This window comes from Rhinatrema bivittatum, chromosome 16 (genome assembly GCF_901001135.1).
Source record: "Rhinatrema bivittatum chromosome 16, aRhiBiv1.1, whole genome shotgun sequence".
Classification (NCBI taxonomy): Eukaryota; Metazoa; Chordata; class Amphibia; order Gymnophiona; family Rhinatrematidae; genus Rhinatrema; species Rhinatrema bivittatum.
The window spans coordinates 10,893,304-10,909,705 of NC_042630.1; the positions used below are offsets into that span (position 1 = coordinate 10,893,304).

The 16,402-nt window shown below is 40.9% G+C and overlaps 1 protein-coding gene across 1 annotated transcript; it reads left to right on the forward strand.

Moving 5' to 3' along the window:
• The first annotated feature begins 10,317 nt into the window (after positions 1 to 10,317).
• On the forward strand, positions 10,318 to 11,262 carry LOC115077232 (olfactory receptor 10A7-like). The gene has a single exon (XM_029579518.1). It carries the CDS (start codon positions 10,318 to 10,320, stop codon positions 11,260 to 11,262), a length of 945 nt encoding a protein of 314 aa, XP_029435378.1.
• Positions 11,263 to 16,402: the final 5,140 nt, after the last annotated feature.

A 16,402-nucleotide genomic window follows, 5' to 3' on the forward strand; every position in this document is an offset into this window, starting at 1 on the left:
TATCTTCTCTTAGAATAATAATTATCTGGTGATCTTGCTATATATAAGTTTTTGAGATCACAGTGGTCACTTCTGTAGATAATGATATTTCATTTAATCTGGTGGTCTCTTCCTGTTTCTTTCAGACCCTCCAACTCAATCAGAATATACTATATTGGGTCATGGTATCACAAGCCTTCATTTGCTTTTCCCGCTCTTTTATATCTTAGCATTGTAGATAGACAAACTATATATATTTTAAGAAATAAATAAATACATCTTTCCCCTCAACCCAGCCCAATCATTATCACCGACAGTTTATAGGGATGGGGGGTCACAAACCGTGAAAGTTTCCAGTAACCAGTTAACATAAACCCTAATGCAGCCACTAGGTGTCACCGTTGCATGATAACTGAGACTCCCTTACTCCCAAAAGCTGTGAATGCTGCCTCTCATTCATCACAATCCCTGAGTGAGATGGGAAGCAGAAGACTTGACCCACAGATTGAATCCAGATCATTAACATGGCAGTGCAAAGTGTTGGTGCTGGTCCTCTTTTGACAATTGTTATATTAGTACTAAAAATGCACAAATTATTCAGCTTTCTCTTTGAACAATGCATCTGGCACATCTGTATGTGAAAACTTGCACAAAGGTTTAGGGTTTTCAACATTGGGCACCTAACGTTGGTGTCTACAACTAGGAAAATAAATTTACAGGCCTAAATTTAGATACATTTTCACATAAGAACTTTCATCCCAATATTGAAAAGGTCTAGGTGCCTAAATAGAAGTTAGAAGATGCCTAGGTCTGAAAAATTGACTTTATGTCCTATCTCAATGACTAAATTCACAAGGCTCCTAAATCATAGCAGTTTAAAAATGGGTGGGGAGAGGGAGGTACCAGGTCGGGGGAGTGAGGTTAGCTGCTCAGTATCAATTTCCAGTACTGGGTGCTTATTTTAGGGCCCCATAGACACAGAATGAGATAAAAGCCTTAGGATCCTATAGTTAGGTCAGTAGGAAACCTAAAATGTTTTAAATGCCTATAATTTCATTTAGTCACTTATTTTCAGCCCAAAATTAAGACACCAAAAATTGGCCGAATGTAGGCGCCTAAATTAGGATTTTATTATCCTTAGACTATCAAGCTCTTAGCTACTGAAGGGCCAGACTCTATTCTATGTCTTAAATTTCTCTGACTTTCCAAATTCTTTTCAGATTTTCAGGTGAGAATTGTCACACTAGAAAAATGGCAAAACTTCTCTTATTTGCATATGTCCCGCTAGAACATAAGAACATAAGAAATTGCCATCAAGCCCAGCATCCTGTTTCCAACAGAGGCCAAAAACCAGGCCACAAGAACCTGGCAATTACCCAAACACTAAGAAGAACCCAGGCTACTGATGCAATTAATAGCAGTGGCTATTCCCTAAGTATAATTGATTAATAGCCATTAATGGACTTCTCCTCCAAGAAGTTATCCAAACCTTTTTTGAACCCAGCCACACTAACTGCACTAACCACATCCTCTGGCAACAAATTCCAGAGCTTTATTGTGCATTGAGTGAAAAAGAATTTTCTCCGATTAGTCTTAAATGTGTTACTTGCTAACTTCATGGAATGCCCCCTAGTCCTTCTATTATTCGAAAGTGTAAATAACCGAGTCACATCTACTCGTTCAAGACCTCTCATGATCTTAAAGACCTCTATCATATCCCCCCTCAGCCATCTCTTCTCCAAGCTGAAAAGTCCTAACTGCTTCAGCCTTTCCTCATAGGGGAGCTGTTCCATCCCCTTTATCATTTTGGTTGCCCTTCTCTGTACCTTCTCCATCGCAACTATATCTTTTTTGAGATGCAGTGACCAGAATTGTACACAGTATTCAAGGTGCGGTCTCACCATGGAGTGATACAGAGGCATTATGACATTTTCTGTTTTATTAACCATTCCCTTCCTAATAATTCTCAACATTCTGTTTCCTTTTTTTGACTGCCACAGCACACTGAGCTGACGATTTTAAATAAATATCATGTGAAATTTTGCAAATTTTCTGCAAAGCATTGTTCTCATTAGCACCTCCTTGTTTGCTAAGAGTGTGAATACAGATTTTACTTTCCCCCTCTATAGAGGACGTAAACAATTTCAAACTTTCTTTCAAATTAGAAAAGCAAATGGAACCTAGCATGGGGATGTGTGTATAACTAGGTTTCTTTCTTTCTATCTATTTTGAGTGGAATATATGGCTAGATATCAATTTAAATAAATAAATAAATATATAGATCTATAATAATTTTGCTATCCATGGCCTGGATTTATTAAAATGCACTAAATATTGCATGCAATATGAAAAGGGGCGTGTTTTATGGTAATAGGCTGTTTATTACAAAGTGCACTATCTTAGCGCTTCGCATAGGTATAACCGCAGGCTGCGGTAACTTTTTCGCATTTTGCGGTAAGTACAATTGTTGCAATTCCTACCTATAACCACTGGGTGGGGGTAGGGGGGAGAGAGAGAGAGAGAGAGCAAGTGAGAGAGAGAGAGAGAGCCTAACCATAAAGCCCTCATAGTAGTTAGGTATTTATACCTCTATAGGAGGCCCACCTAGCTACTCAAGGTGAGGTTTAGGTTTGAACTTAATATTTATTCTGTTATGATTTTTTTATTGTTTCTAGTTGTCACCGTACCAATTTTCACTTTAGTTGTTGCCATTTTAGTTCATACTCATTGACTACTCATACCCAGTCACATCATTGGTATCATGTTTTAGTTTTCTGTATTTTCTGTCTTTTATGTTGTTAATTTTAACGTCTATTGCTTATGTGTATGTTTTATAGTCCAGGTATTATATTTTAAGTTTTTGTCAATTTTAATGTTTATGTATAATTTTTAATTCTGGAATTAATTGGTTTTTTTACATTTTATAGTACACCGTTTTGATTTTATTTGCTGAAGAGAGGCAATTGCTCAAATTTAATAAACTAAAGTAAACTAAGGGGTGGATTTTAAGAGCCCTGCTCGCGTAAATCCGCCCGGATTTACACGAGCAGGGCCTTGCGTGCCGGTGCGCCTATTTTCCATAGGCCTGCCGGCGCGCGCAGAGCCCCGGGACTTGCGTAAGTCCCGGGGTTTTTTGACGGGGGCGTGTCGGGGTGGGGCCGATCGACACGGTGTTTTGGGGGCGGGATGCAGCGTTTTGGGGGTGGGCCCGGGGGCGTGGTTTCGGCCAGGGGCGGTCCGGGGGTGTGGCCGCGCCCTCCGAAACTGCCCCCGGGTCGCGTCTCGGCGCACGGGGATTTACTTCTCCCTCCGGGAGGCGTAAATCCCCGGACAAAGGTGGGGGGGGTTTAGATAGGGCCGGGGGGGGTGGGTTAGATAGAGGAAGGGAGGGGAAGGTGAGGGGAGGGCGAAAGCGGAGGCAGGCTGCACAGCTCGGCGCGCGCCGGCTGCCCAAAATCGGCAGCCTTGCGCGCGCCGATCCTGGATTTTAGCAGATACGCGCGCCCCTCGGGGGCCCCGCTTTCTCTTCTTGATTTCAGATTGCTAAGACGGGATCCGGTACTCGCTCCTCGAGGGCCTATGACCCGGAACGCTCAGAAGACTCCCTATTGCCTGGAAGCGATCGCAGAAGTGAGCATTGTGAGTTTCTATTCAGAATACCGATAGGTACTGGTACTCGCTCCTCGAGAGCCCATGTTCCTGGAACAGTGAAGATTCTCTTCTGTCTAAGCACTATCGCAGGTACGGAGATTGTGAGTTACTATTGCGGATAGGAACCGGTACTCGCTCCTCGAGGGCCCATGTTCCTAAAACCCTCCAAAGACTCTGTTCTATTTCAGAAGCTACTGTATACACAGATATTGTGAGTTCTTATTTCAGATTGCATATAGGAACCAGTACTCGCCTAGAGGCTCCTGTTCCTGAATATACTGAAGACTCTCTATTGCATAGAAGCCATTATAGTACAGATATACAATTGTGAGTTATCATTGCTCTCTCAGAGCTGTCCCTGGATCCAGGTACTCACTCCTCGAGGGTCTAACTCTTTCCAGTTATTGAGCCTTCTTAATGATCTATGTGAGTGTATCATCTACTACTGGTTATGTATCTAGCCTACCCTGTTTACTCACTATCTATAGTCTCTCTCTACAGCTCAGCAAACCCAGAAATCGCAGTTCCAGTATCTGAGGGACTTCAGCCCTGCCGGGCACATCAGTTCACTACTGCCACCTCTGGTGGTTCTACTACCTGTCTAATAACGAACTATCTGTGTCTGTCTCCATACTCCAGCCTAGTCAGTGGTTCCTCTCAGAGTATCCTCCTGAGGGCACTGTCATCTGCCATCGGCCCAAGGATTCACCAATTTACATTAGAATGCTCATTCCTCACACTTCAAGAGCTGAGTACAACTAACTGCTACCTTGCAGTCTACACCTAACTGTTTGCTAACATCTCCTTCCTCAGGAACCATACAGATACCCATAACAGTTTTCTATCAGATTGCAACTCCTAGCAGATTCCATTCTAAGATTGCTACTCCTCCCCTCTGGAGGAGCAGATCTCTAACAGATTGTTAACTCCACCTACGGAGTACGTCAGATTGCTGGCTCCTCCCCTCTGGAGGAGCAAGCCACATCAGATTGCTAGCTCCCTAGCAAGATCCATAACACTGACCTCCTACATTTGGAATTATGTTTGGTATCTAAGGGAGGTCATTCTTCAAATTGTGATGGGCCATTATTGTGTGAGAAGGGCATTATCACACGCGATAACTGCCGCTTCACCAATCAAAAATGTAAGCTAGGGAAAGGGGGGAATTTTGGGCGGGGTTTAGGAGAATTTGGGTCCTGTAGTGCTGCGGGTGATAATGTATCGCATATTATCGCCTGCATTAGCACCAGAAATAGCTACAGAAATTTCATTGGCGCTATGGGGCAATAGTGTGCAGTGCAGTCACAAGCGCGGCGGGCAAAACACACCGCTGCGATGTGGCCACCTGCTCACTATCGCCCCAGCCCCCTTTTATTAAAAGGCTCATCATTACACTATATTTATAGCGGCATGATAAATCCAGGGGTAAGTTAGGCTTCTATTTTCAGCCAAACTTAGGAGCTGAAGTTGACAGCTAGAATTCACATAAATCTATGTCCCTAAATCATAGGATCCTACATTTAATCCTACAATCTATTTACCTAGATATAGGGCTGTAAATTAGGTGCCTAGTTCTGAAAATCAGTGCAAAGATCCTATCTCTGTTTTCCCGCCTTAACTCCACTCCCATAGCGCTGACTTTTTAGGGTCCTAAATTTAGGTGCCTAGTGAAACTAAGCAGCTAAATTTAGGGAGTCAGCCATAATAAAGTTTCAAAAGGGCCAATTTAGAATCCTAATTTCAAAAGTTAGGAATCCTAAATTTTGCATCTTTATTTTATTTACTCAGAATCTGTGATGGTGAATTGTTCTCAATAAAAATGACTGAAAACAGAATCGCCCCACTAATTAATGCCCAGGGGCAATGAAGCATGAAGGATTAATTAGATTGTCGGTAATTATCCGCTATGAATTCCCTGCATGCGGGGACAGATGGATAGCAGTGCTGCAAATATGCAGTTATATGTAGATAAAAAGGAAAATGTTTGTGCTACCCGGTCTCATTAACAGAAGGAGTCTTAGCAGCTCAGAAACAAAGCTGGTGAGGAACATGAAATTGTGAGACCCCCCATAGGTTTCTTTATTAAGAAGCTGCCGAAGCCAGCAAGAAGACAGTGGAAATCTGAACTTTCTCATTGGACTCAAACTTACACATCTTCCCCAGGCGTTCTCTTGATGTTCAAGCGCTCCAACACTCACAGGAGGTAATTTTCAAAGGAGTTATGTACGTAAATGTAACATACTATTGTAACAATTTCCAGGAACCGTTTTACTTGGCTAAAGTGCACTTATACGGGTAAATCCTATGGACAATTTAATGGCAGATATTGTATCAATTTTCAGAAGCCCTCTTACGCAAGTAAAGTGCATTTACATCTGCAAAACCCAGTTTTAAGCATGTAAATGTTTTTTAAAATCGGGCCCTTGGCGTGTAATGTATTCTGTTTCAAATATTAAGATATCATTATAATTCATTTCAGATCTGTGATGCAGATAGTGCCAGTACAAAGAGGAGTTAAGAAATGGAAATCAGAGTAGAGCTGATCGTGACTTTAGGAACTACAAAGAACTATCCTTCATTTTATCAGTAAAAGACAAATTTCAGCAAGATTGTTTATTATAACCCCTCCCTACACCACCATAAAAAACCACCAATAAAACAATGTGAAAAGAATATTGCTTCGAGAGTAGAAACTCTTTGTCCTGTAAGCTGGATTCTAGTTTTGGCACATGGAGTTGCAGTGACTGTTGGAAAAGCGCTACAAAGCATGCGTTAAGGCAGAATAAATGATGATTCCTGCCCAAAGTCTCTTATTTTATTTATGTATGTATGTATGTATGTATGTATGTATGTATGTATGTATGTATTTATTTATTTATTTATTTATTTAGAGTTTATATATTCCACTATTCAGCAAAGTGGATTACATTCAGGTACTATATTTGAATTAGCTATATAACTTAGCTAGCTAATTAACTATTCCCAGAAATGCCTCCAGAACACCCCGATATTTTCTGGTTAAATTTTAGCAAGATAATGAGTTATTCATGTAAAGTTTAGTCAGAAAAGTATTCAAAATATCCAAAAGTCAGTATTTAGTCAGATAACTTGTGAGCTATCTGGCTAAATGCCTCTGCATATGAATATCTATGACCCTAAATTTAGGAACTCAGCCATATTACATTTTCAAAAGGGTCAATTTAAGATTCTAACTCCTAAAGCAGCAATGATGTGCATTTTAGACTACAACAGAAATGGGAATAAGAGACTGTTATGGGTTCAGACCATGCACACTGGCATCCTGCCGAGGGGCTCTGACCTAGGGGGCTAATCTCATATAAACACATGCAATTACTGGGATTATACCTGGGGGCTTGAACACAGGAGCTTATTCCCTGTACAAATAGCCACACACAATTACTGGGATTATACCTGGGGGCTTGAACCCAGGAGCTTATCCCCTACACAAAGAGGCACACACAAACTTTGATTCAGTACATCACGGTTCCAGGTAAGAAAGTGAAGTCTGGAGGGTGGCCAATGTAACCCCAATATTTAAAAAAGGCACCAGGGGTGATCCAGGCAACTATAGACCAGTGAGCCTGACTTCAGTGCTGGGAAAAATAGGGAAACTATTCTCAAAATCAAAATCGTAGAGCATATAGAAAGACATGGTTTAATGGAACACAGTCAACATGGATTTACCCAAGAGAAGTCTTGCCTAACAAATCTGCTTCATTTTTTTGAAGGGGTTCATAAACATGTGGATAAAGGTGAACTGGTAGATGTAGTGTATTTGGATTTGCAGAAGGCATTTGACAAAGTCCCTCATGAGAGGCTTCTACGAAAACTAAAAAGTCATGGGATAGGAGGCGATGTCCTTTTGTGGATTACAAACTGGTTAAAAGACAGGAAATAGAGAGTAGAATTAAATGGTCAATTTTCTCAATGGAAAAGGGTAAACAGTGGAGTGCCTCAGGGATCTGTACTTGGACCAGTGCTTTTCAATTTATATATAAATGATCTGGAAAGGAATACGACGAGTGAGGTTATCAAATTTGTGGATGATACAAAATTATTCAGAGTAGTTAAATCACAAGCGGATTGTGATACATTACAGGAGGACCTTGCAAGACTGGAAGATTGGGCATCCAAATGGCAGATGAAATTTAATATGGACAAGTGCAAGGTGTTGCATATAAGGAAAAATAACCTTTGCTGTAGTTACACGATGTCTGGTTCCATATTAGGAGCTACCACCCAGGAAAAAGATCTAGGCATCATAGTAGATAATACTTTAAAACCGTCTGCTCAGTGTGCTGCAGCAGTCAAAAAAGCAACAGAATGTTAGGAATTATTAGGAAGGGAATGGTTAATAAAACGGAAAATGTCATAATGCCTCTATATCGCTCCATAGTGAGACCGCACCTTGAATACTGTGTACAATTCTGGTCGCCGCATCTCAAAAAAGATATAGTTGCGATGGAGAAGGTACGGAGAAGGGCAACCAAAATGATAAAGGAAATGGAACAGCTTCCCTATGAGGAAAGGCTGAAGAGGTTAGGGCTGTACAGCTTGGAGAAGAGACGGCTGAGGGGGGATATGATAGAGGTCTTTAAGATCATGAGAGATCTTGAACGAGTAGATGTGACTCGGTTATTTACACTTTTGAATAATAGAAGGACTGGGGGCATTCCATGAAGTTAGCAAGTAACACATTTAAGACTAATCGGAGAAAATTCTTTTTCACTGAATGCACAATAAAGCACTGGAATTTGTTGCCAGAGGATGTGGTTAGTGCACTTAGTGTAGTTGGGTTCAAAAAAGGTTTGGATAAGTTCTTGGAGGAGAAGTCCATTAATGACTATTAATCAAGTTTACTTAGGGAATAGCCACTGCTATTAATTGCATCAGTAGTATGGGATCTTCTTAGTGTTTGGGTAATTGCCAGGTTCTTGTGGCCTGGTTTGGCCTCTGTTGGAAACAGGATGCTGCGCTTGATGGACCCTTGGACTGACCCAGCATGGTGATTTCTTATGTTCTTATGAGCAATATGAGGATAGAACAAATACAATCAGATTGTATATAAGAAGTAATGGTAGGCAATAACAATTGTTACATAGATATAAAAAGCTTACATTTCCAAAGGATCAGCCATACCATCATGTCCAGGGCTCTCTCTTTCTCACTGTCTCTCCTTATACACTACAAACACTTGTGAAAGCAGTGGCGTTCCCTCCGTCTGAGTTCTTATTAGATGTCAGATACAGCTGTGTGGCCTTCATTCTCTCTCTCAGGCTTTAGTATAAGTTAATTGCTAGTTTTCTCATCATAGACTTAGTGGAATAACCAAATAAACAGACTCTTGCCTGTTTGTAAACATTTCACAGGGCAAGACAGTAAACAGGAGTTCACTCAGAGCTTGGCCTGTCGCCTTCAAACTAGCTTGTATGTGGGTGAAAACTCTGAATCCATATGGCCTATCCTCTATATACTTTCTCACAAAAGTTACAAAAAATGACTCCAACAGAGACAGAATAATTTAATATAATGTACTTCTGAATTGCCTACTTTCCTTTTTCTTTCGATATTTTAAAAGCTACTGATGAGGAAGAAAGCGAGATGGTGGTGGAATGATATTCCCAGTGCTAATTCTCCCTTTTGCTTTCATTCCTAATATGTTTTATAATGCAGATGGGCTTCAGTTTATGTGCACGTCAGAAAGTTGAAAGAAATGCTAATTTTATTCTGTTATACTGCAGTTATAAAATCTTAAACGAAGAAATTAAAAAAAATGAAAATCAGGTTTGGAGACTGGGGTTCCCTTTAAGGCCTTAGCAGAGAGCAAACCACGTGGTTTTGTGTGCACCTGTTAAAGCCTATGACATTCCCTTATTTAAAAGTGGCTTTGTACTAATTCTTATACTGGTCTAATAAAATGCAATTTTCCTGATTTCCTCTGAAGGAATACATTGATTGGGGCTGGGAATTCATTAGCAATAAAAAGGAATACTGACATTTCCTATGTTGTTGCATTTTGTGGGTCAATTAAAAAAACCCATGAAATTTTGTGTGTTTTTTCCTTCCATTTTTTTTAAAAGGGGCACTGTATTTAATAAAAACAAATGCATCTAAAACTCACTCCCTACCCTTCCACCTAATTAAGTTATTCAACCACAACCCCTGAGCCCCCCCCACTAATCTCAACAACTTGTCTCTGGTGACCTAGCAGGGGTATGGGACCAACCTCCCACTCCCAGGCAGGTGGCTGCCATTAGTCAAAATTGTGCTGGTGCATGTGACCGTATCATGTGACCTGGTGCCATTGGGTGACCTCTGTCACATAATGGGGCAAATTGCAGCCAGCACCATTTTGACTAATGGAAGCCACCGGCCAGGGAATGGAAAGTCACTCCCAGGTCCCCATTAGACCATCACGGACATTTTGGGGGCTCAGGAGGGTGGGCTAGGGTGGTCAGGTTTTAATTGCTTAATAAAGGAGAAGAGTTGGGGGCTGGTTCTGTATTTTACTTCCATAATGAAATTGAAAAAAAAAAAAAGAGAGACAAAACACAACAAAATTTTATTGGGATACCAACCCTAATATTTATTAGATTCCTCTACTGGTTGACAAATGCATTAATAAACTGTGTACTCTATGTCCACTTCAGATTAAAAAATGAAGAAATGGCTCTTGAAAATCATACCCAGGCAATAAGTGGATTTATCCTTTTGGGATTCTCGGATTTCTCTTTGCATATTCAGCGATTCCTATTTGTGCTGTTGCTTCTCATCTACACCCTTGCTGTGATGGGAAACCTGCTCGTCTTTACCATTCTCACATTGGATTCCACTCTCCACACACCCATGTACTTCTTTCTCAGGAATTTGTCCTTCCTGGAGATCTGTTTTACGACAGTTACAGCCCCCAGAACACTAGTGGTCCTATTGGCTGAGGACAGAAGCATCTCTTTCTTTGCTTGTGCCTTACAAATGTATTTCTTCTTTTTTTTTGGCAGTGAGGAATGTGTACTTCTTGGTATCATGGCCTATGATCGCTTTGTCGCAATATGTAACCCCTTGCGTTACTCTATTGTCATGAGCAACAAAAGGTGTGTACATATAGCAGTGGGTTCCTGGATTATGTGTGTTGTGTTGCAGTTTGGACAGATAACGTTCATATTAAGTTTGCCTTTCTGCAGGTCTAAGGTAATCCAGCACTTCTTCTGTGATAGTCTACCCGTATTGAGGTTGTCTTGTGCTGACATTTATGTCAATGACATAATCAGATTGGTTGCATCTGTAATTTTCCTGCTCTTACCGTTCCTGGTCATTCTCTCCTCATATATTTACATTATCACCACCGTGCTGAGGATGCATTCCACAGATGGGAGAAGCAGGGCCTTCTCAACTTGTTCCTCCCACCTTGCTGTGGTTACCTTATTCTTTGGGACTACCATGCTTGCATATTTTCAGCAAAGCACAGACTCTGCAAATGAGAGAATTGTTGCCTTTATTTATTGCTTTGTCAATCCTATGTTAAACCCGATGATCTACAGCCTGAGGAGCAAAGAGGTGAAAGGGGCCCTGAGGAGAAAAATGTGGGAGAAATTGTCTCTCTTCAGGTTGTGATAGCTTCTCTTTGGCCTTTGAGACCACACAGGTTCCCTTCCTCAGATTATTATTTTTCATTTGAACTGGTGAATTCCAACTGCTTTTTTTTTTCATACTTCTGAAATCTTTTTTTAATGTGCTGTGCTGCCTCAAGCCTTCATTTGCAACTCCCTAAGGATTTTTTTCCCTACTGCCCGAGAGGCTGTGAAAGAATCAGCACGTTTGAATTTTTCTGTTAAAAAATCAGAGCCTGATTTTAAAATTAAAAAATGGAAAATATAGTAAAGAAAGTTTGCACTAGAAGCAGCCTTTAAAATTGTTTACTCTTTCAAGTGGTAGCACTTGGTCTTCAATTCCAGCTCTTCTTGGATCATCTTACTTAGGTCTCATTAATGTTTTCTAACTGGAAGTTGGGTCTGAACTATTATGTGTAGTCAACTTTTGGTATAACTTTGGGCAAATCACACACTTTGGGCTACACCATTCATTCTCTCAGTTATAAACTTAAGGTCTATTAACTAAGCTGCTTTAGCTGTTACTGTACGGTAAATGACCTAACGCAGTGAAACCATGCAGTATTTAAAATACTGTGCTTTACTCTGGCCTAGTACCATGGATATGCTAATCAAGTGATTAGCATGCTAATTCATGCTAATCAGCTCATTATTTGCCTCACACATGCAAATGAAAATAATGCGGCTTGTGTCAAAAATCGTATGCCATGTTATTTGATTGAAAGTTAGCTGGGACTCACGTGTTGCATCTAAATTCCCCTGGGAGCATCAGGGCACTAATGGGCATCAAAGTGCTCCCAGAGCCGTGCCTTAAAGCAGTGACTTGGCCCCAAGTATCTTCCCTCCGAAGTATATTTACCGAAGTAAATGTTGCAAAGAGACCCCCCACCCATGTCCTGAACCAAGTTACTGCCGCCCCTGTTCTGCCTCTTTTACTTCAGTTAAAATTATACTTTGTCGCTCAGGTCATTGGAAATCTACTTGGGCAATATTAAACCATTCATCTCATGTAACTCACAAACATCCTGACCTCCTGGGGGCAGCCAGATTTCCTCCCCAAAAAGTTATAAACTTTAGAACTCCTGAGCACAGGCCCTGCCATCGACCTCCCAAGACCTCTACCAAAAAAACTCATCTCCCCTGGAGGCTGGCTCCACCCCAGTCTTGCCCACTCTCCCAACACCCCTGGATTTACCAAACTTACCCTGCTCGGCTAGTTGGGGTCCTGGAGCCCCAGCCTGGCCATAACTCGCCTTTCCACCATCACGGCTGAGCTCCCACTATTCCACCAGGGAAGACTGATTGGAAGTCAAGTGGGGGTGAGTGCCTGGCCTCATGGGGGTGATTATTTGACAAAGGGGTGAGTTTGGGGGTTGGAATGGGTACTGTGCCCCGGGGTTATAAAGTTAAAAAACATTTTTTTTTAGGAACTTTGGCTTCCTCCAGGAGTGGCTAGAGGTGTAGGTTTCCAAAGACTTAGGGAGTGAGGCTACTCCAGGTCAATTGCCTTTAGGGCATGGCAACCTCACATTTCAGAGCTGCTATCATGCAAAATTTGCAGGGGCAGCTGTGTCATTTTCCCTTGTGGCATTTTCCTATCAGTACTGCAGCTTTTATTAAGCTGCAGTACTGAATACCACAGTTTGGTAAGCCCCATGGTATACATTCAGGGAAAATTTCCAGAGCTTAAGTCAAGGACCCCCTTAAATTGTAAGTTCTCTGGGAACAGTACCTGAATGCAATCTGAAGTGTCAGAAAAGTCAGAAATAAATAACAAAATTGATTAGAAAAGAAAATCCCCTTATCAGAGTAGATATAAGTATGAGTGGGCTTCCACAATGCCCGTGCTTTACCTGATTGTGAGGATGCATTCCTGGGGTCGTGTTTATTTATTTTTATTTATTTATTTATTTGTTTGTTTTTATATACCGAAGTATTAGTGTTGGCCTTCACTCCGGTTTACATTTGAACAACATTATACATGTGAACTTAAGAACGGTATACAGTAGAACTAAAGAACAGAAATATAGGGCTTGCATATTATTCTGAAATGTTCATGCACTATTTTCTCCTCTTTGGCTGCTCGCATAAAATAGTAGGCTAAGGCAAGTTTAACCCGAGAAGCAAATGGTACCTAGCAGGAGAGTTGTCTGTCCACACCCCTCATGCATGTCAAGAAATTAAAGTGGTCCCAAAGAACCTCCTTAATCATATATTCAAGAAATGAAAAGGCCAATAGGCCCTCTCGGGAGCCAGCATCTGGAACTTTCTCTCAGAAGAGTTTCTTCAAATCCAAGTCTACCATCAATGGATTAATGTGCCTGTCCCTCCCCAGAATGTGCACAAGGGGTTCCACAGTGCAGGGACTTTTAGCAGAATAATGAGAATGCATTCCACAGGGTGTGCTTACCTTTGGGGTGCAAAATATCTCTTATATGTTATTTTGAAACATTCATGCTGCTTGCACAAAATAATATGCAAGCAATTGTAGTGCATGTGTTAATTTCAAGAATAAAATACTTGTGTAGATGATGTGTTAGATAGGGGTATTACAAACCTGCCTTAGTAATGGGAGAAAATAAAACCACAAAAGTTACATTTTTTGTGATAAAATGTCAAATAATTCATTGTATTTGCAATTCTGTGCACGTTTTGGTGCTTTAGCATGTGAAGGGCTATTTGAAATGATTTTTTCTTCAATAAAGGAATAATTTCATTCCTAGTTTTCCATGTGTAAAGTTTTATTCAAATTAATAGCTGTTACTGCAATGTAAAAATCTTCCAAACAGCTTATACAGCATAGCAAAATCACATAGGGGGCCTTTATCCAAATGCTTTACAGCAATCAATAAATACTGCTTCGCGAAATACGTATGCAAATTTGAAAATTTTATTCAAGTTGAAGGAGTTTGGGCAGAGTAAATGGAGATGAGAGCTGGCTTATGTTGCATGCGATAACGTAATACATGCTATCAGGGGATTTAACACCGGAAATGACTACACCTATTTTCTCAGTGTTATGCCTGTGATAGCTGTATGTTACGGCCTAGCTGATAGCAGCTAGGTAGAAAGTGCATCAAGCTAGGAAGAGAGTACATTGTACAAATCTCATCTTTTTATGCCTTTCATCACTCCACATCACATAAAATCTCTACTGATGGTATGATGTTATAATATATATATAATATATATATATATAATATATATATATGATGGTATAATGATGGTAATGACCGACCACATCACATCATTCACTAACACCCACACGCTTAAGGGAGTCAAATTCGACAAATTCGAATTAACCTCTACCAAAGAGATCGAATCCATTCTTAAAAGGCAGAAACCATCCAGCCACCCATCAGACAACATACCTTCTAAGCTACTGCTACTTATCCCAAACATAATCTCCGGACCCTTAACCAACATCATAAACTGCTGCTTAACACAAAGATTATACCCAGATAGTCTAAAAAATGCATCCCTTAAACCACTCCTCAAGAAACATAATTTAGACCCTGGCGTACTAGCTAATTTCCACCCCATCTCGAATCTGCCATTCTTAGCCAAACTCACAGAGAAATTGGTCAACATCCAGCTTTCAGATTATTTGGAAGATCACAATTTACTTTTCCCTTCCCAATATGGGTTCCGCAAATCTCGCAGCACAGAAACCCTGCTCATATCACTAACAGACCATATTATTATGGGTCTAGACAAAGGACACTCCTTTCTCCTAATCCTCCTAGACATCTCAGCGGCCTTCGACACCGTCAACCACTCCATCCTCCTGAATTGCCTTTCAGACATAGGCATTTCTGGAACAGTCCACAATTGGTTCAAGTCTTTCCTCAGTAACAGAAGTTTTAAGGTCAAAATCAATAATAAAGAATCACCCTCTACAAATTCCTCTCTTGGCATACCACAAGGATCATCCTTATCACCCACTCTCTTCAATATCTTCCTCCTCCCCCTTTGCCAACTGTTAACAAGTCTTAACCTCATTCACTACATCTATGCTGACAATGTTCAGATTCTGATTCCCATAACAGAATCTATTAACAAATCCCTCTCACTCTGGAACAACAGCCTACAAGCCATCACTAGTCTCCTCAACAGTCTAAATTTGGTCCTCAATACTGCTAAGACAGAACTCCTCTTCATTTCCTCCCACCAAGATAACCTCCTGTCTCAGACCCATCACAGCCACCTTCTCACCCACACTCACGTAAGAGACCTTGGAGTAATTATCGACAACCGCTTTAACCTAAAGAATATGATCAACACCACAACCAAAGATTGCTTCCACAGACTACAGGTGTTAAAAAGACTAAAACCTCTCCTATATTTCCATGACTTTAGGACTGTCCTTCAATCCTTGATAGTTGCCAAAATAGATTACTGCAGCGCTCTCCTCACAGGCCTACCCAGCTCAACCACCAAGCCCTTACAGATGATACAGAATGCCGCGGCTAGAATTTTGACAAGCACCAACCGGAGAGACCATATCACGCCCATCCTCCGAAATCTACACTGGTTACCAGTCAACCACAGGGTCCTACACAAATCTCTAACTTTAATTCACAAATCTATTCATACTCTTCTTCATCTCGACCTTGAATTCCCATTCAAACTCCATACTTCCAACAGACCAATGAGAGAAACCTACAAAGGAGGACTACAAGCCCGCCAACTAAAGCCACACGCCTCATCTCGACCAGGGACCGAGCTTTTTTGCAGCAGGACCAGCCATCTGGAACAACCTCCCCACAGAACTCAGACTGGAACCTTGCCTACTAACATTTAAAAAAAAACTCAAAACTTGGCTGTTCCTCCAAGCCTTCCCTGATCTATCAGACTCTCATTAGATGATTAATCTGCTCATGAATATGGAACTTTGCTTCTCCACTAATCACTTCATTTGCTAGTTATCTCCCCTAATAATTTAACGGGCTCTAGACCAGATTCGGCCATGACTCACTGTATTTAATTTAATACCCTCTTAGGGCCTTTCTTCTTCCAGCTGAATCAGCTTCCAAGTTTTACGGTCCTTGTTATATGTAACTTTTGCTTCCTCTGATTATAAAAAGTTGTTCCTTATATTATAGTTATCTACCCCCTGTTCGATGTAAACAGACCTGATATGG